At 32.8% G+C, this 22,419-nt stretch overlaps 1 protein-coding gene across 1 annotated transcript; it reads right to left on the bottom strand.

Moving 5' to 3' along the window:
• Window positions 1-227: 227 nt before the first annotated feature.
• Window positions 228-21,394, bottom strand: glg1b (golgi glycoprotein 1b). The gene is made up of 9 exons (XM_026252046.1): window positions 21,042-21,394; window positions 8,887-8,916; window positions 7,033-7,119; window positions 6,012-6,227; window positions 4,257-4,460; window positions 3,934-4,005; window positions 3,497-3,683; window positions 2,022-2,238; window positions 228-333 (listed from the first exon to the last, which is right to left on the bottom strand). Exons 1-9 carry the CDS (start codon window positions 21,366-21,368, stop codon window positions 228-230), a joined length of 1,446 nt encoding a protein of 481 aa, XP_026107831.1. The 5' UTR covers window positions 21,369-21,394.
• Window positions 21,395-22,419: the final 1,025 nt, after the last annotated feature.

Raw genomic sequence — 22,419 nt, 5'->3', positions numbered from 1 at the left:
CACACAGTGAAGGTCGCATCACGTTCGCAGATCTAACTGCAGATGAGTGCTGAGCTATTAAACATGTACAACGACGACCTCCGACTGACTGAATGGATTCAAACGTCATTACTACACAACCACACTCCAAAACACCAACTTGAAAGCATAAGAGGGGGTTTCAAGGGTCTTATTTTGTCTGAGTCATCAGGTGAGGTCAGGAAAAGATAAAGGAAAGGTTAGGTTGATTACTTCCAGTCTCTTGAAATGAAGTACTGCAGCTCCAGAAGACTGTGTTCACAGTCCTGAACCATCTTCTCTGTGTAAAGATGCTCCATTAGACAAGACAGAATCCTACAAACACACACAAATACATGTTTGGGATATTTAATCAACCAAATGATCTTTTCAAAAATCAACAGCAAATTTGTGTTTTAATGACATTACATTTATGCATTTATATTTCAATAATTAATTCATCCACTTTTCTATTTTGCATTATTTAACGGCGTCAATCAGCAAAGGGTGATATCTAATTTAATTTAAATATATATATATATATAATAAAATTATAATCAATATGTTAAGCCAATTATTATTTTAAAGATTTGGGCAAAAATTCAGTACTATTTTGTTGAAATAAACAAAACACCAAAAACTAAAATAGCTAAAAGTGAATTTGGGCATTACAACATTATAAGGAAAATTATGAAAAATAGATATTAGTTTTTTTTAGATCTGCTAAAGACTACATTTAACAGTATTATTAAATTATTAGTTTTTTAAAAATGCACCGTAATTAAGAGTTAAAAAGTGAAAAAAAAAATCAGGGGAAATTTGCATGTACAATCTGCCATTGACAGCTAATTTAAAAAAAATCCCACATTTATGAAAAAGATGGATTATTATTATTTATAGTATTAATTTAATTGTATATTATTATTATTTAACAGAATACAATAATAATAATAAAAAGCAAACAAACAAACAAATAAATAAATAAATGCTTTTTCCAATGAAGGACATTTTTTTTTACAATTATAATAAAAATGAATTAAAAAAAAATAAATTAAATTTAAATAATTCAGAAAAAGCATAATTTCATAAAACCAAATAAATGAAAAAAAAAATAAATAAATAAATAAATATAATAATAAAAAAAAAAAAAATATATATATATTAATATATATATATATATATATATTAGTTTGTATTCTTCAGCTTGAATGCCTGTTCATCATTCTTTCTCTTAGAAAAGAGTGAACACTTAATTGGATTTGACTCTCTTCTATAAATCCACTGCAGTTTTATTATGGTGGCCTGTGAGAGAAAAGACAGTATCGCTGCTTTAAACAAAGCATTAGGTCAAGAGGAATAATCTCTGCAGGAATGGTCTCTCGACCAGCCCAGATAAATCCTGTGACAGACTACAGTTATCTGCTGCTCAGTAGTTTCCCTGGAGTCTTAAACATCGATGAACTGAAGCTTTCATGCAAGTGTTTACGCTATAATTGACATGACTCACATAGGGTCTCCCGCTGCGGATGTGTTGCAGGCCGTCTGGATCACAGACTCACAGGCTTCATTCAAAGCTGCGATCAATCCCGGTAATCAGCGCCGGGGTCTGCTGACTGGATAAGAGTCTGGAGCTACACCAGAGACAAATCATTCATCATTTCATCAGGAGATAAGTCACAGCTCAAAATGTTATTATGCCACAATATAAAATGATGTCATATTTGTATTCCGCATGGACACATATTACAGTTTAGTAACATTTAGAACAATTATTCAACATTTAGGAATAATTATAAATTTATCTTGAGCATCAAAGCATCAGCATATTACAACAAAGTAGGAGTAATGATGCATTACAAGAATAAATTACATTTTAAAACATATTGAAAGTTGAAATCAGTTATTTTAAATTGCAATAATATTTCACAATATTACTGTTTTTACTGTATTTGAACTGTTAAAACTTATTTTTTTAAAGTACAAACTATAATTAAATATGCAACAAACTTCCCAAGGGTTCTTACTGCTTGTCTGACAGAGGTTGTCCACCGTGCCCTTGTCCCCGCGGGTGACTCTCATGAGGCAAGTGCAGGGTGCGTCCCTTGCGGTGCAGTCCTGAGCAGTGTGCCTCGATCTCTCCTCGACAATGCAACACGATCTCAGGACTCAGAGAGAAATCCTCCATTAGCATGCGTCTGTAGTCCAGCATCTCCCCCTGACAGTCTCCGGTCACCGTGCGGCCTGAAGACAGCAGAGAAACCCACGGGAAGGAACGTAACAATGAACAAACTTATTAGGTTGCAACAAATCAACAAACAGCCCTGAACAGGGGAACATGCATGAATGAGAGCATGTTATTTACTGCACAGAATATACACTATACTGCATTTATGTGCTTCAAAAAAAAACTATTTGTATAATATTCACAAAATATTTAATTACTTTACATTTAGAATTTATAATAATTAAGGTTTCATATTCTGGCTTATGTGCATTTTTATTTATACATTTTTGTTATTAAAATTTCATACCATTTTGTCTAATAAAAAACTAAAAGTAGAATAACAATTAAAATATATTTTTTATTACTACAGCAGAATTGAGTACTTCTACTAATATGGTACTAGTATAAATGTAAATATGAATAATAATCATATGGTAATAATACTAATAATGAATGATAATGAGTAATAAGAAAAATAACTTACACAATTAAAACCCCAATATAAAAAAAAACCATAATAATAATAATAATTGTATTTGTCTATAACCAATATGGTAATAGTTTAAATATAAAAATTTGAACAGTAATCATATGACAATAATAATAATAATAATAATAATAATAATAATAATAATAATAATAATATAATAATAATAATAATGAGTTATAATTAAAAGTACAAAATGCACAATTAAATACCCAATACTAAACAACACTGAGAAAATAAAAAAAATATCTCTCTTCATATTGTCCCATAACTGATACTGTACTATTCTAAATATAAATATGAATTATAATAATATGACAATAAAGTACATTTTAATAAATAATAATCAAAGTAAAAATATAATAATCATTAAATGCACAATTAAATATCAAATATGAAACAATACTGAAAAACTAAAATTAACATCTTAAATATTAGCGGATAAACTGATTTTTACTATTCTAATGTAAAAATTTATAATAATAATAATAATAATATTAATGAGACAATAAAATGTACAATAATAGTAATAATAAGTACAAATCTAAGTAGAATAAAAAAAATGCATATATACATATAATACTAATCTAAATGTCAAAATGTATAATAATTGTATGATAATATATGTATCCAATGTAATGATAATTGTATCCAATTATTAATCAGTTTAGAATTCAAAATGAACATGCACAGTGAAATATCTAATATTAAAGAATACTGAATAAAGAGCTAATATTGGCCAGTGTCAGAGTAGAACAGTAGTATGATACTGAAGGATATGAACAGACCTCTGTGAACAGCAGACTCCAGGCAGAGGAGGAGGAAGGAGAGTCTGGCCTCTCTGGCGCGAGGCATGCTGGCGTCCGGGTTACAACGGTACTTGCGTAGGTCGGCCTTACAGGCCTTCGCCAGGGAGTAACTGACTTTATAATCTTGAGCAATGAGCTTTTGCCGAGTGGTCAGGGCGTTTCTGCACTGTGGACAGAGATGCTTGTTAAGCACACAGACAAACACATACACTAAACTGACCACCAACATTCCTGCGGCTTCTTCTAGAGAATGACGTTGGATCAGACACTTTCCTCCCACACTGACTTTTTTTAATGCACATACTGTTGCACGGATTTGGTTGAGACGCAAGAAACATTTACAATGCATTTCAGTTTGTTTCCCAGAATCTGTGGTATTCAATTCAATGTATCGGTGAGCATAGATGTAAACGCACCTTTTCCGACATTGCTTCCTCAAATTTATGGTTGAACAAGCATTTGTACACTCTGCCCTCTCCCACCTGGGTCTGCAACCAAAAAGAAATAGATTAAAAAAATGTCAAAAGCCAATTCAGGTCAATCGGAGATATTCAGCACTTCATGTTGGCACATCAACACTTCGGCCCTGTCAATCTGACTCACAGCACATGACAGGCAGCTGTCAATCATGACAGCCTTCCAGCAAAGTACACACTTGTAGAGAGTAGTGACAGTGTGCAGATTAGGCTGCAGTTATCGTGATGGATGAGAGGACACTATTAGAGAAGCTGACACATACATGCTCACAAAAGCGCTCCCGGTCGTCTCGGCAGGAGAAGTAGAGGTAGCGGTCGAGGTGGAAGTCGTCCGCTGATAGTTCTGCCACTCTCATGATGGCCTTTTTGCACTCGTCCTTGATTTGACGAGCCTTATCCTTCTGCTCTGCCTCCCGGACCAGCGCCCTCTCCAGACACGCAATCACCTCGCCCTGGGAATGCAGGTCCTAACCAGAAGGAAAAACAAATGACATTATATTTGCCCTTTGGACTCAGAAACAGCTTGGCATAGGGTTTATTTTGGGACAACAGATATAGACCATTAAACTGAAGGGATGAAAGGAAGGAAGGAAAACGAATCACAAAGTAAAAAAGTAAACTAGTAAGATGTTTGACATAAAATTTGAAAATCAAATAGATTAAAAATGATGCTTTTGAATACAAGACAAAAGAAGAATGTGAAGTAAAAGTGTTTTTTTTTTTTTTTACTTTTTTTTTAAGAGCATTTTGGCTATTTATATAGGAAAGACTGAAAGAGCAGGGACAAAGGAGTTTTATTTTAGTATTATTTATACACTGTTTTAGTATTATAGTAATTTATTATTATTATTTAGAATTGTATTTGATATATTTTGATACAATTATATCATTAATAATATGTTTTATATTTTTATTTTTACGGTTTTCAGTTTTAATTATTATAAGTTTAGTAATGTGTTATATGCTTTTGTTATTTTTATTCAATATAGATTTGATTTATATTTATTTAAGTTTTAGTAATTTTAGTACTTCAACATAACATTATTCTATCTAGTTCCCAAGGCAACATTTCAAATATTTATTTTTATGTTTTTAATCAGATTTTTTGTTTATTTTTTTATTTCAGCTTTATTTCAAAATAATAGTTTCAGTTAATAAAAATATAACAACACTTAGGAGAGTGAGAAAAACGAATAAATAAATAAATAAAGATAAATTATAAAATATATCAAAGCAAAATAAAATAAATAAATAAAAGTAAAAAAAGAAAAACTTTAAAATAAATGTTTTAAAATATATATTTTGAACAAAAGTCTGCTAAATAATGTTTTTATAACATTTTTTTTTTTGTTGTTAATTAAAAAAGAAAATTATAACCAATTTTAGATAATCGGCCCGTGAATTAAAGTGAAGGCCCTGCCTTTAACCACTAACACGTCCTGAGGTCCAGGAACACCATCCAAGGCGACTGTAAACAAATAACACATAAAATAGTGTTGATGATGATATTCAAGAGCCCACTCGCAGTAATGTAGTGTCAGAATTTAAAGCATGCAACTTAATGACAAAACATCTAGTGATATTTAAAGGCACTACAGAACAGGAGCTGTCAGTTAATCATATAATAGAAGATAATTAAAGCATAACCCATGGTCTAAAAACATCTTAAAGTTTGTAAACCCACTAAGCAGCTAAATATAATCTTCACATCCTATATGTTTGGCGGTCTGAGCTTATTTAGGCTATTTTAAGTCAACAATCAGACAAGTCTAAAGTTAACTTTTTTTATTTCAGCAGTGTGCACCCGGGGGAACAAGGCAAGTGTGGTGAACGGGTGCCCATGTTCCAGCACGCCCGGAGGAATGTGGACATTTCGGGAACGGCAGAGTCACTACATCACAGCCGTGTGGTACCAAGCCGACATCCTGTGGCTTCCCAAAGGGATATTCTAGAGCTTTGCGGTTTTAAGTGGGCAAGGATTCAAAGCATTCACAGCTATTATTGGAACACAAGCATACTTTTTCTCCGACAGCGATGCTTCCACACTCCAAGGTGTTGATGTCTTCTCTGCATTTGTCCATAAAGCCGCATATGAGCCGATAGTCGCTGAAGATGATGCTGGTCATCTTGGTGATGTACTGATGGCACTGGCGTTCTGTGATGTTGACGTGGTGGTCCACCAGGCAGGACATCAGATAGCCTTTCCCCCGCTCCTCATCTGCACACTCCTTCAGCTGAGAAACAGATTAAGACTCTTTCATTAACCGTGAGATGGAGCAGTCAAGGATCAATGCTACATACATGAAGCTGAAGAATTTACATTCCTTATTTAATATCAAGTCAATTTCACTAATGGTAATTAAATTGTGTATTCAACCACAAATATGCATCAAATCAAACACACACACACTCGTGAAGAGGTCAGTGGGAAACTTTTGTCTATTGAGATTTATTTGAATTACATTATGGCAGCTCAGAGTGCAGTCAAACATAAGATCACACTGCATTACAGATGTAGACATCGGCTCATCTGCATTGAAATTAGGGCTGCAGGATACTGGAGGGAAAAGGCAGGAAACAATAAAGGAATTTCCACCAATATATATGTGACCCTGGAACACTAAACCAGTCTTAAGTCCCTGGGGTATATTTTAAGCAATAGCCCCAAAAATCATTGTATGGGTCAAAATTATTGATTTTTCTTTTATGCCAAAAATCATAATGTTCCATGAACAGTTCCTACCGTAAATATATCAAAACTTAATTTTTGATCAGTAATATGCATTGCTAAGAATTCATTTGGACAACTTCAAAGGTGATTTTCTCAGATTTATATATATAAAATATATATAAAATAATGAACTAAAATCACTCTGAATTCTGTAGCACTTATATTTAATCAATTACAGCACTAAGTCATACCTCAATTTCAACTGTATTTTAAAATATTGTGCCGGCCTAAATGAAATCACAACACACTCACACACACATGATTAAACTGTTGGGGAATTGAAGAGCAAAGGACCAGCAGAAACTGACCTCTAACATGGTGCTCGTACACACTTCCAGCGCCACCGACTCAAATTTCGGATCTGTGGTCAAATTCAACTTGTAGTTCCACAGCAGCTGGAAAAAAGAAATGCAACGTTATTAGAAATATGATTGTGACTTTGATGTTTTTTAATTCATTCAAGTGTGATCTTTTCAATGACTCTTTTGATTCATGAATGGTTCATTTATGAATCAGACTTGTTTCAATTTGCAGTAAGGAATGATTATCAGCACATAAAGACGTACATTTCAATCTATTTTTCACACAAAGCTACTGTATGACTTCAGAAGACTTGAAACAGAGCACACTTGTCATATGCATGACTTTTTGAAGCTTGAAGGCTGTATCAGCGAGACACAGGAGAGAGTAGATCCAATTGCAGATGTTTATAGTACCAGGGTAATCCAAATCGTGGTCGAACAAGCCAAGGTCAAAGCCAAACAGACAGTCCAAAATAAACAAACAAATAAACAAAGGAGGGAACAGGAAAGGGAACGCGGAAGACGAGAGGTTAGGCTGAACCTCGGAAAACGAAAAGACTGATAACACGAAGGGTAAGGACTCCATACAAACAATTTCTCCATTTCGTGAAAAAAGTTGTACAGGTTTGGAATGACATAAGTGTGAGAGTAAATAATGACAATCTTAATTTTCAAGTGAACTATTCTTTCAAGTCAGTGCTTTCGAAAGAGCCTCTAATAGAAAAAATAATTATTTTTACTTCAGAGAGAAAAATTAAACCTTCTCTTCAAAACAAAAAGATGTCAGCTGAAATAAATGGCCTTGTAGTTACTGTATGGCTCCACAGCTCAAAACCTCTGTAATATAATTGCACATTAACAATGACACTGACTAAAAGTGCTGATAAATGTAAGTAATGCAAGAATCAATGCTTTACCATAATTATTCTTCAGCTGTGAGCCTTGCGTAATGAGATGGGTGACTCAGTCCTAGTGTTGTCAAAAGACCCGGTACTTCGGTACCAAGTCGGTACTAAAAAAACCCGGTTCTTGACGCACACAGCGCTATGATTTCCACGAAGCAGAAAACGCAGACGGAATCTCAAAATCCAGTCATGATAACGAAACTTACATGTTAATATGGACAGTCACGGAATGTTTCAAAGTTAGCATAAATTAATCAAATCAAATTTCCGTATGGACCATTATCTTTAAATGTTAAGCCGCAAAAGTTGGTTGAAATATGAATCCTGCATGTTCTGCGCGTCTCTGTCTGAATGCATGAATGGTTTGTTTACTACATAGACTGAAGCGCGCTAAAACTTTAAACATAATTGTAAATAAGTATAAAGAATGGTATTGTTTTTATTTTTAGTGATAAAAACACTTTACACTTTTTTTTTGAATATTTTTGTGTTTTGCTTTGGTACCGAAATTGGTACCAAGAACCGTGGATTTTCACTGGTATCGGTACCGAATACTGAAATTTTGGTACCGTGACAACACTACTCAGGCCTGAATCATACACCTATATTTTCTTTGTTTCTGATTGGTGGACCTGGTCTCACGCTGCTGTCTTAATGAGAACACCAAATCCACAAGTGTTAGAGAAGGAGATCAGAAACAGAGACCTCTCTTGGGACCCCACCAAATTAATTACGGGCTGCAACCATCATTAGATGGTGATCGGACCATAATTCTTTCCTAATTAGTTGCAGAAGTTAAATCCTACCGATGCATTCTCTCCCAAACCTACAAAGAATCATGCACAGATTGTCTTGTAAACAGAGAACATCAACTTAAAAAGATGTGTGGTGCTGTGAAGATGAAGAATCACATTTATGATGAAACAATTAAAGACAGGCCTTTTTGAGTACTTACATGGTTGCAGTCTGGAGCAATCTCTGTGTCCTGTGAAAGAAAGAGAGAGGGAATTTATAGTCTTTCAATTTTCTCTTCATTTCCTTCTTATTAATTCTGCATGACTACCAATCCTACCAAGTTTACGCTCAGTGAATTGTAATTGTTAATCATGCCAATTAAGCTTTATTACTGGCAGTAAATCGAGGTAAAAACAACAATAAAAATATCAATATAATAATAAAATGAATAATAAAATATTATTATAAAATAAAATAATTAAATTGTCCAATATCAACCAATGCAGGCATGTTTTAAAAAATACCAAATCAATCAAATAGAATAAAATAATAATAATCATAATACAATAAAACAAAATAAAAACATAAAATAGGGGAAATTGCACAATCAATTGCTCTTTCCAATATCAACCAATATTGATACGTTCAGTAAAATCCCAAAATATAGGAAATAACTTGTTTTTTTTTTTTAAACAACTTTCTTTACAAATACCATAAAAATAAATGTTAAAAACTAGGAGAATTACAATTCAATAGACTGTCCGATATCAACTGATAGGCCTACTGATACATTTTTTTTAATCCCAAATTTATGAAATAGAGTTAAAAAAAAATCATAAAAGCCAAACATAAAAACAGATTAAACAAACAAACAAACACAACTTTGGTTTTATATATATATACACCAAAGTAAACACACACACACACAACATTGCAGTATTTTACAATACAATACATTTCTTAAATGATTTCCCTCTTTGTTTTCATGGTTTTTCATGACGTTCATGCCTTAAAAATAAAGAGGCGTGTGTGGTAAATATTCAGCTGATAAAACTATACCCCACATAAAACCACTAAACAGATTGATGGTCAGGATCAGAAGATGATATCACAGCAGAAGCATGTTAACACAGCACAGGCCCTAAATAGGAACAGGCCGATATTTGAGCTCAGGAACCACACCCAGATCAATCATCCGGTTCCTCGTCGTCAGCCAGAACAGGATATTTCTATCCGTACGTCAGAGCTCTGTGATTCCCGGCCGGCCGGGGCGTACACGGATCATCTATTGATTCTGTGAGATTACACATTGCTTGCTTTCCCGTATTATTGTGATAAAGGTTGAACTCAGACGGTTTGGTTCAATAAAAAAGTAATATCGCATCAGACTTTGTATCATAGCTCCTAAGAGTTCACAGCAGTCCGCTGGGATTTGCTTCTTGAACCAACAGTAAAAACAATGCAGTTTTTATTAGTGATATCAATCTTCGGTGACTTTTTCTTTTTCAGTTCATTTGTTTCATATATACTGTGATTAATTAAGAAATAAAAGTAGCAAGGCCTGTGTTTTGGATCACACAGTTGAGATGTCAATGGTCTACGCGAGGAACATCACTTATCTTCTAAACCTTGTGAGTCAGTCTTTGGAAGGAAATATTATAGATCACTAGACCTTTTTTCCCATAATGCACATATGGATTGAACAATTTAAAAAAAATCATAGGTTGACAGCACAATCTCTTCGGCTATGAATGCAAATATACTTTTTAAGAGCTTAGCTTTGCATGGCTATCCATCTTACTTCTTATCAATGAAAAGACACATCTACTTTTACTTACAAAAGTACTTACTTTCAAAAGAAAAATAATAACCAAAGTCCAACACTCCAGTTCTTTATTAACTCGTCTGGATCAAACGTAGGTTTTTCTGTGCAATTGGAGTTTTTATCACAATCCCAGTCCCTGGTGAGACTCTGCTCTGATGAAAGAGGCTTCAGAAAGCCAAACAGAGCTTAAGTATGAACTACGTTTTCTGCAGAACTACGAAATAAAGACACTCTGACAAGTCATTAAAAAGGAAGAGTTTTTTTTTTTTTTTTTTTTACAACAAAAACAAAGTTTTTCCCAAACTTCCTTCTTATAAAACAGTGTTTAATTTAATCTACACTTAAAAGTTTGCAGTTGGTTAGATTTTGTAATGTTTTTAAAATAACTCTCTTACTGTTTTTAAAATAACTACATTTATTTGATCAAAAATACAGTACAAAATAAATAAAATAAAATCATATTGTGAAATATTATTAAAACAGTTTTCTATTATAATGTAATTTATTCCCATGATGTGCAGCTGTATTTTCAGCATCATTACTCCAGTCTTCAGTGTCACATGATCCTTCAGAAATCAGTATAATATGCTAATTTGCTGCTCAATAGACATGTATTATTATCATCAGTGTTGCTCTATTTAATATTTTTGTAATTTTTTTAAATGTTTTTTTTTAATTCAAAGGTAATGCATTTATTTTAAATAAAAATATTCAGAAACATTATACATCTTAACTGTCTCTGATCAATTGAATGCATCAATGCTGAATAAAATTAATTAAAATGTGTTTCTTTAAAACTTTAACACTTATCTTTGGAAATGTCTTCAAATGTACCAGTGCATTTCTTCTTTTCTTAAAAATGAACACCACAACAGATCATTTCAAGTCTATTCTTGCCTTAAATCACAAACAAAAACTAAGCTGAAAACTATTTTATAGGCTTTTATGAAGCAACATGAAATAATGAAGCAAACTTCTGAGCCATGGTTTGAGAAAAGATGTCTGAGAGGCTTGATGCTAATTATACATTCAGTTACAAGCACAAAAAAAGCTCTTTAGAAACATTTATGTCTACTGTTTGGGTTCTGTTCCATATGGATTAATGACCGTTTTGATATATAATGATCAATTTTTTAAATCTCAGGAGCAAAGCATTGAAGTACACAATTAATACCATACACAAGATAAACAAACATGTTCTTGCTCTGACTGAAACTGATCACCTCAACTAAAATATTCATATCTTTATTTCTGACAAAGTTTCTAAGACTGTGTATTAACTTCTGTTTGCATGTTCTGGTCAAATAAAGCAGTTGTGCGGGACAGAAACCTCTCCTCTGTGTGACACCGACAGCACCGGGTCTGTTGATAACCAAAAATTAATTTTCACTCTTCCCTCACAACAGAATTCAAAAGAAGTAATCTTATAATTTTGTAAAAGCATTTAAAAATGTTGAGCTCTAATGCCATTCTCATCATTTAAACATACATTTAATTGTTTTGTTCATGCCATCCTTTTGTCAAGTTTTAAAATTTGATATAATTTAGGTTATAAAGTGATTTCAGAGAAAAAAAAAATCATATTGTTTTGATTTTGTGGCTGTACTACTAATACTGTATTTTAACAGTAACTTCCATCTCTCTGTAAATCAAGAGTTCAACATCATTAACCAAAACTAAAACTGCTAAAAACATTTGTTAATTTAAATAAAGCTGAAATAATCCAAATTTGAAATATCAGATGAAAAACTAAACTTAACAAAAAATGACAAATCTTGCTTTGGTAACTAAAACTAAAACTCATTTAAATGCAAGCACTAAAATTATTGAACTGGAAAAAAAAAAATTAATGTCAAATTTAATGTCATTTTTTTTTTATTAATTTAAACATCATTTAAAATTTTAACATTTAAAATCTAAATATAAAACAATTATATAATAAAACAACATAAAAAACCTGTGAACATAAAAATAAAAAGCTAATTCAAAATATTAATAAAAAACAATAGTAAAAATAATATATAATTATGTAATAATACTAAGATAACACTTCTGTCTGTAACTGTATTTGTGCAGATCTAAAGAGACTGTGTGCAGACTCACAGGAGAAGCATGGTGGTAATGCGTTTATTTAACAGTATCTGCTGAAGCACAACCACTTAACGATCTGCCAAGTGCAATAATCACAGCACGACTCTGAAAGATGTGAAAAGCAGAGAGAGGACGACCCAGTGCCTGTTCGCCTCTGGTTTCTGTTCAATGAGATGCAGTTTCAGGGAATAAAACATGCGTCCTTGTGTGTGAGAGTGAATGTGGAGATAACACAGAGTGATTCTACAGGGAGCTTATCAGTATTCTGAGTGAGAAACAGCAGGTCCCCCATTCTCCACAAGAAAAAAAGACATACAAATATACAAACCAAGGCTTAATAGGTGTTGTCTGTAATTCTTATGTAAAAACATATATATATATTTTTTTTACTTAGTAGAGTCACATACATATATGCACACATGAACATGCAAACACACAAATATAATATTTATAATTTATTTTATGGTATTTATGTGTATATGAAATATTTATGCTTATTTGAAAAATTTTTAAATAAGGCAAAAATAAAACCAGACCCCTGTTTATGCAAACAACTGAATATGTGATTATGGTCATTTATTGTGTAATGAATTTATTCAATAATAATAATAAAACTGGCATCATTGCTATGATTAAATTGTTTGTGTATACCTATAGTGGGTATAGAAAGTAATCATTCCCCTTTAAAATAATCACATTTTGTTGCTTTGCAGCCTGAAATGAAGACGGACATAGTTTTTGTTTTATCCAGGTGATTGTTTTCTATACTAGTAGTTATGTGTGTATGTGTGTGTGTGTGTGCAAAATGACTAAATACCCAATTATGGTAATGTATTGTGTTTTGAACACTATTTATTCATAGTGTATATATTATAAATTTAAACATATTATAATATGTGTTATTAGTGTATCTCTGTGCGTGTCTGTTTTATGTCATTTTTGCATTTTTATGCATAATTATTCAATGTTAATTAGTTAACACAAATGTGTTATATTAATGTTCAGCAACTTGATAAATTGCATTATTTTAATTTGTGTATTACATTAATATTGTGTGTGCATATGTATGTTTATACTGTATATATATTCACACACATTGTATGTCATTCTGATATTGCACATACACTTAATCATATCACTACACTCAGACAAGAAGATGAGTGTTACATGCTTTCCACCTGTTCTTACACTACAGAGGTAAACAAGAACAGATGTTCCTCATTGCCACGTGTGCTAAATTTTTTATGTGACAAAGCTAACAAGACAGAAACAGCCTGAAGGGTGTTTATTTGTAGGTGACATCTTAGTTCAAACAACTGGAAGTCACACTGTATGATAATAATCAGTACAATTCTAACCCTTAAAAGAAAACGCCCATGATCTCTATTTTAATGTTTTGAGTCTGTTAAATTAATGGATCAAAGCTGCTGTAGAGAATAGCAGCAACCTCAGTATTGTCCTTACCAGGAAAGACAAAGATTGGCAGGCAATTCTGAAACGTTTTTTCACTGACATCAAAAAGCAAAAAAAGTTGGCCAAACATCAGTTGAGAGGTCAAAAACATGTCATGCCTTTGATTGATGCTGACAACCGAAAAAAGACTGGCTGAAGAACAGCCAGATGATTGCAGTCCTGCAAGCTCATTTTTGTGATTGCAACACATTTAATACTGACAGTCAAAATCGAACCAATGATATCTGATAGCGTTTCCTCTGACAACAGCTGTCAGTGACTGGCCTTTGTTCAAGCCATTACAGGATTTCTGCACCATTAGTCAAAATGAAAGCAATTATTCAACGCTGACCCTCACCAATTACAAACTGAATCTGTTAGAACAGGTCTGAGTCATAATGAGTTATATTTCATCCCCAAATTTCACAGAAAGAAAAAAGAAATCGGATTTTGAATTACTGATATTATTGTGCAATACAATTAAATGAAATAAGAAAAATATTTTTGCTATTCTGCAAAAAAAAAAAAAAAAAAAAAAAAAAAAAAAAACCCTCTCAATGAGATTTAATCACTAAATGCCAAAGAAAGAAAAAGGATATTGGACTTTGCTTATAGAAAAAAGGCCTATTTTTCGCCATTATTTAACATTATAATAAATCAACGTTTCCTACTCAAATATTCTTGCAATAATGCAAAAAAAAAAAAAAAAAAAAAAAAAAAATATCCATATGAAATTTCTCTATGAAATCTTTACGAAATAGAAAAAAAGAAAAATCTTATTGCAATAATAACAAATATTCATACAATTTCTTCAATTTTTAGTCAATTTTAGAAACTGAAATTGCATTGAATTTTGCATTTTAATTCATCAAACTTTCCAAAATCTTTATTGCAATAATGCCCAAAAACCTCTATGAATTATAATAACAACTAAAAAATAAATTAAATAAAAAAATATTTGTAAAATAAAATTGTATTTGTTGAATTAAGGCTGATTGTATTACAGTAATGAGAATCTATTATGAATCACCATTGAGAATAATGTGAAATACAACAAACTTTTATATACATAAGCATTAATGAGAAATCAGAGACAAAACATTTTTAACTCACATGAAAATAATCACAGTTTGGTCACAAAACAGCCTCATTCTCTTCTACAAAACAGAATTCAGATTTCTGGAGTCATACATTTGCATCCTCTTTTCTTTTCCATTAAATAAAATCACTAACAATCTACCAACATCAACAGACATTGTGTCTGTTAACATCACTCTATGGTGTCTTAAAGAGCTGTCAAAGGCATAAAGCGTGCTCTCCTTCTCAGCGGGACACTCATTCCACTTCATTTCAGATTCATTAGTCTCACAATGATATTTCCAGCTTTACAGCCAACAAAAACATACAAAAACAAAAAATAAGGTTGTTGAAGTTTAGTCTGAAAAAAAAGCAAAGATACAATATCTGCCTCATTCATTTGATTCCGTTCTATCAAACAAATGTTTGATTAAGAGCTAAGCTCTTTGGTTTAATTATCAGGATCTCAGCCCCGGTTCCCCACGGGACGGTCTCATATCAGTCACGCAAGCTGCTTTGTTTACAACAAACCCACCACAGCGTTCCACCAGTAGAGGAACCTGCTAAAAATGCAAATTAAAGTAAGACAGACGTGCTGCAGCTGTGCCACGACCACCTTACCTCCCGCCTTCAAGCGTTTGCAAGGGCTTGTCCGCAAAAGAAAAGACAGACCCGGAGAGGTCTGACCTCCGGGAGATTGAGTAAGAGATTTATGGACATCATTTACCTCTTCAGAAGGCCACAGCTGTTACCAAGCCTCCGCAAAGCAATTATCCCAGTAATTAGAGCCATGGTCAGGTCTGCTGAAGCAACCGTTCACGGGCAAATTAACTTGGCATGCGGTGCTGGATGAGAGATGAGTTTACAGCTTGTCTTGATGTTTCATTCATGCTAGCATAATTATCATCTTCTATCTGCTGCCAATGCCAGAAAAGGGTCGCTGTTGGCATGGATGCTTCTAGTGGATATCTTGCATATATATCATTGCATTGTTTGATTACTATGCATATAATATATATTACAAGTTACTTGTCCAAAAAAGTTTTCCAAATAAATAAATTAAAATGTAAATAAATTTATGCATTTAGCAGACGCTTTAATCCAAAGCAATTTACAGTGCATTCAGTCTAACATTTTTTACCTAAATAAATAAATAAATACTCTATATACTACCATTATACTTAAAAATCTATTGCGGATTTGTGGATAACAAATTATAAAACAAATAAATAAATGCGATGCTTTCCATATATACTACTATGATACAGAATGTATTGCATTTCCAAAAAATAAATAGTCTAAATAAAAATTAAAATGTTGTGTGTGTATAAAATAATATTTAGAAGTGGATTAAAACCTTTCATCAAAGTTGTCCTAAATTCGAAAAAAGTTCTTGTCTTAGGACAACTTTGATTAACTTTTCTGATCCACTTCAAATGTTGACCACTGCATGTATATATATATATATAAATATGCATTCATATTTTTTTACCTAACATGTTCCCTGGGAATCAAACCCACAACCTTTTGCACTGCTAACGCAATGCTCTACCACAGGAACGAACACAAACGCACCCGCACACACACACACACACACACAGGTTCATTATTGTCATCTATTGCTTTATGAAAGCTATTCATTTGAAATGATTTCAAACACATTCTGAGATTCTCTGCAAGCTACACACCATGTGCACACTGCTCATTTTAGACCAATTAATATCAGCATATTACCACCGAATACATCTGAATAAGACATTTAGCCACCCTCATTTTAATTTTCAGAGGCAAGAATGGCGAAACATAATTGACTCCCTAAATGGGACACACATAATAGTGATGTTTCAGACAGACCTCCATCTGAAATGTCCCTCAGGTGTTGAAATGAGTTATCATGGACCAGAGAGCAAGACCTCACTTCAACTGTAATAATAGAACGGAAGTCTGTGAATTACTGAAGAGAGAGAGAATTACCGAAGAGAGAGAGAGAATTACTGAAGAGAGAGAGAATTACCGAAGAGAGAGAGAGAATTACTGAAGAGAGAGAGAATTACCCGAAGAGAGAGAGAGAATTACTGAAGAGAGAGAGAATTACCGAAGATAGAGAGACCGAAGAAAGAGAATTACCGAAGAGAGAATTACCGAAGATAGAGAGACCGAAGAAGGAGAGAATTACCGAAGAGAGAGAATTACAGAAGATCGAAGAGAGAATTACGAAGAGAGAGAGAATTACCGAAGAGAGAGAGAATTACCGAAGAGAGAGAGAATTACCAAAGAGAGAATTACCGAAGAGAGAATTACCGAAGAGAGAGAGAACCGAAGAGAGAGAGACTGAGAGAAAGAGAGAATTACCGAAGAGAGAGAGAATTACCGAAGAGAGAGAGACCGAAGAAGGAGAGAATTACCGAAGAGAGAATTACCGAAGAGAGAGAGACCGAAGAAAGAGAGAATTACGAAGAGAGAGAGAATTACGAAGAGAGAGAGAATTACCGAAGATAGAGACCGAAGAAAGAGAGAATTACCGAAGAGAGAATTACCGAAGATAGAGAGACCGAAGAAGGAGAGAATTACCGAAGAGAGAATTACCGAAGAGAGAGAGAATTACCGAAGATAGAGAGACCGAAGAAGAGAGAATTACAGAAGAGAGAATTACCGAAGATAGAGAGACCGAAGAAGGAGAGAATTACCGAAGAGAGAGAATTACCGAAGAGAGAGAGACCGAAGAAAGAGAGAATTACCAAGAGAGAGAATTACCGAAGATAGAAGAGACCAAATAGAAGACCAAAGAAAGAAATTACCGAAGGAGAGAGAGACCGAGAAAGAGAGGGATTACCAAAGAGAGAATTACCGAAGAAAGAGATAATTACCGAAGAGAGAAGGAATTACAGAAGAAAGAGAGAATTACCGAAGAGAGAGAGGAATTACAGAAGAGAGAGAATTACCGAAGAGAGGAGAGAATTACCGAAGAAAAGGAGAATTACCGAAGGAGAGAGAATTACCGAAAGAGAGAGAATTACCGAAGAGAGAGAGAATTACCGAAGATAGAGAGGAATTACCGAAGATAGAGAGATTACCGAAGAGAGAGAGAATTACAGAAGAGAGGCATAGTGGCCATAAATATTGGTTTTTAAAGCAGTGACTAATGAGAGGCTGGAATTTGCCTATTCTGTGGGTGAGACTCCGATTTGAGAGACATTTAAGCAGAAGCTTAAGAGGGGTTGTGAAAGTCCAGTAGAGAAAACTGCTGCTCTAAGATATTCTTCAGCCTAAAAGAATTTGTGTCTAGCTGCAAATGAACCTTGGCCCTTGTGATTGCCAGAATGAAAAGTGGAGCATCATCAGAGCCAAGCAGTGGGGGAGGAGCAGCTTAAACAGCACAAAACAAACACTTAAGAAATATGGATCATGTTTAATGTGCATACACATCTAAGATCTACTGCAGAGATAAAGACGGACTTTCAAATGAGGATGAAGCTTATGCTGCATTTTAATAACCAGGGACTGACTAAAAAAAAGTTTTCTTTTCTTTGTGCACAAAAAGTATTCTTATAGCTTCATAAAATGACGGTTGAACCTCTGATGTCACATTGCTCTCTATGCAGGGTCAGAAAGCTCTCAGATTTCATCAAAATCATCTTAATTTGTGTTTTCCGAAGATGTATAAAGGTCTTACTGGGTTTGTAACGACATGAGGGTGAGTAATTAACGACAGAATTTTCATTTTTCTGTGAACTAACCCTTTGAAGTAGTTAGTTTGACTTGTACACTATATTACAGGATGAGGCAGCCAGATGATAGCTCGTGTAAAGTCTGTGTAACTAGTAAACAAATTACTCTCTGATAAAGTAGCTCTCGATTCAAATTAATTTGCATACATTCAAATATGTTGCATCAAGACACGTCAGTGACAAGGTCATAAAACATTGTTTATCTAGGGACAGTTTTTCAGTTGAAAATGTGTTTACTGGCACAAAACTATTTCATGGCTATAGAAACCTTGGAATACACACACACAAAGCTTTATTGAGACTTTATGAGATAATATATGAGATTATATGATAATGAGACTTTAGTATTTATATTACCAAAAAAACAAAAAATTAAAAAATAAATAAAAGAAAAGAAAGGAAAGGAGAAGAAATAAAAGTGAAAAATTACTGATTTTTTTTAATTTATTTATAAAAGAAATGAATTTAATGAAAAGACCTAATAAAGCATTAAATAATAATAATTAATAATGTCATTGTTGGTGCTTGACTGTCCTGAGCACTTGGAAAGTTTTTCTCCTTTTGTTAGATTATTAGTTCGATTTTTGAACATATTAGATGGATTTTGGAAGTTTTATTGGATTATTTGTAAGAGTTTGATCATGAAGATTAAACTTCGTTCCAACAATAGACTTATCACAGGACAGAACATCGCTGTGTCTGAACTAAAGTTCCTCCTACAATCATTTCCTCATCCACACAACTAGGTGACTGTGTCAAAACAGCACGGCATGGAAAACTACAAAAGACAAATCTACAGTAGAGTTAGTAGATTTAACACTTGTTCTTAAATGAGTCTAATCCACATTAAAGGTCTGTGCTTGTGCAGCTGTATAAAAAGCCGAAGAAAAATGTAAACGTATGCACCTGCAATTAAAGAGTCACTGTAGTCACCAGTGATGGGCTTGAAAGAGCCAATCATCATTGTCAGCATGTCATTTTCCTGCAGCTCCACAGTAATTAGTCACGTGATATATATATATATATATATATATATATATATATGAATGAATGAAAACAACCTGGCAGCAGAACTGAGAACCTGCTATAGAGAAAAAAAAACACTAACATTTAGCTTTCATTGGGTATGATGGACCTTCTTGGTCTTCACAGGGCAGACAGACAAGGCTATAAACAAATAGATAAATGGATACATAGATAATAAAAGAAATGTTTCAATAGGAGTTTCGATATGGAAAGCTCATATCTTCTCTACTTCATATATCAATGTGAAATTCAAAAAGCCAAATAGTAAGAGATAAAAGTATTCAACCCGTGTTCACATTTAAAATAATAAAAATAATCATAAATTTAAAAAATTATATTATGGTAAATAATACAATTATTAAGTAATAATAAGTAATACCATTAATATAAAAAATAAATTATTTAAAATTATAAATATATTATTTATATATTAATATAAAATATTGTCTATATTATACATTACTTCACATTATAAATATTAATTATAGAAATATAAATATCATAACAAAACTAAAATAATAATAATAATGAATGCATTATATAAAATTATAAATAAAATAAAGTTTATAATAATAATAATCATCATAATAAAACCACATATTGTTATCAAGAATACAATTATATAGTAATCATAATCATAACAATAAATTATATTAATATTTAAAAGATTGTTTAAAATGATAAATTATGACAATATATAAAATAAAATATATTTTATGTAAATAAAAATAATATATAATAATAATATAATTATATAATTAGAAAATACATTTATATCAGATGCATTATATAAAATTATAATAAATACTAAATAAATAAAATAATAATAATCATCATCATAATAAAATTAAAATTATATTATCAAGAATACAATTATATAGTAATAATAATGATAAATTATATTAATATTTTAAATATATATATTTAAAATTGTAATTATATATAGATTTAAATATGTTATGAATAACTACAAATGATAAATATTCATTATATAAATATAATTATAATAAAATCAATTAATAGATTTATTTTTTAGATAAAATATATACAATTATAAATAAAATACCTAAATTATACATAAAATTATATTATAATTTTTATGTATTTGTTAATAATTATTATACATATAATATGCACAATCGTCAGCATCAGCATCATCATTAGGGTGCTGCTCACCTCCTTCTTGTCCTGCAGGCACTCCAGTACGGACAGGTTATTTGTCCAGGGTTTTTTCGGACACAGCCGGTTCACGTCGTCCCGGCAGGCCTGCTCTTCTGCTAGCTTCCAGCCGGTGGATCTTCTAGAACCGGAGGACGCGGCGGCGGCGGCGCCGTTATTCCCGGGAATCGGTTGCGCCGCTCTGAACTGCTGGTGCATAGCGGCAGCCGGAAGATGGACATTCCCGAAACCTGGAAGAGGTTTAAGAGCCTGCACGGTGAGAAGGCAGAGAGACGAGAGCAGCAGAAGTAGCAGCAGCAGCTGAACACGTCCACACGCCGCCATCTTCAACCTCAAACAGCTGAATCAAGCTCCTCTCACTCCTCCTGCTGCTGAGGACTCCGCAGAACCGGCCAAACCTACTGCGGCGAAGGATGTGCTCATGAATATTAATGACGCCTCGTGACGTAGCCCAGTAAGCTTTATTGATTGGCTGAATTACTGACGTTTGTAAATAAGCCTCGAACACCTGTCCAATCAACGAATCTTACTACAGAGAAGGCATGGATTATGAATATTAATTAAGTTTAGTAAGCGGACACTCCGGGAAAGTTACCACGCAACGCCTGCAAGACTAAATTAATATTCATCAGTTAGGCCTTCGTCATAGTGGGATCAGTCATTTTTGGAGACCTTCTTCAGAAAACTTGATGAGAAAATCAGATCTATCTAATCTCCATAAAAAAGTTGCTCACATTTCACCACTGAAATCATGTGAATCATAACATTCTGTGAGCTGTTTGTGCTGTTAGATATAATAATTTGGTCTGTATTATAACCAATAAATTCTTCACGTTTTATTTGTCTAAAATGTATTTATTTGTTCTGTAAAATAATATAATATAATGTGAAAATTAATAATAAAAAGTAACGTTAAAGATTAAGGTTGAGTCAGTGAATTTAGAAACATTTTACTGGAATAAACTTGTCAATTCAATTATATTCTATTCTTCGAAGTCTGATTTCAGATGACCAACATGAATATTTTGAAATTGCATGAACAAGAAAAAAAATATAATAAATTCTAATAGCTTTTCAAAACACTTCCTCTGGTTTATGGGAGATAATAAAAGTTTAAATGTCTCTCCTTGGCATAATTTCAGCCCATGCAGTTTCTTATTCTTATCAATAATTTTAACAGAAACACCTCTGTATCTTTATCAAAGTTTATAACACAAGATTATTTATGGCTAATTTTGTCAAGCTGATATGCTATTTATGCGATTAATTTTTTATTGTGCATATTGTTTTTTTGTAGTTTGTGATTTTAGGCCTGCTCATTACGGTTTTTGCATTTATATTGTTATAAATGCATCTTGTACATATGTTCAATATT

This window comes from Carassius auratus, unplaced genomic scaffold, assembly GCF_003368295.1.
Source record: "Carassius auratus strain Wakin unplaced genomic scaffold, ASM336829v1 scaf_tig00029332, whole genome shotgun sequence".
In the NCBI taxonomy this organism is placed as follows: domain Eukaryota; kingdom Metazoa; phylum Chordata; class Actinopteri; order Cypriniformes; family Cyprinidae; genus Carassius; species Carassius auratus.
This window is presented reverse-complemented; position numbering and strand designations above follow the sequence as displayed.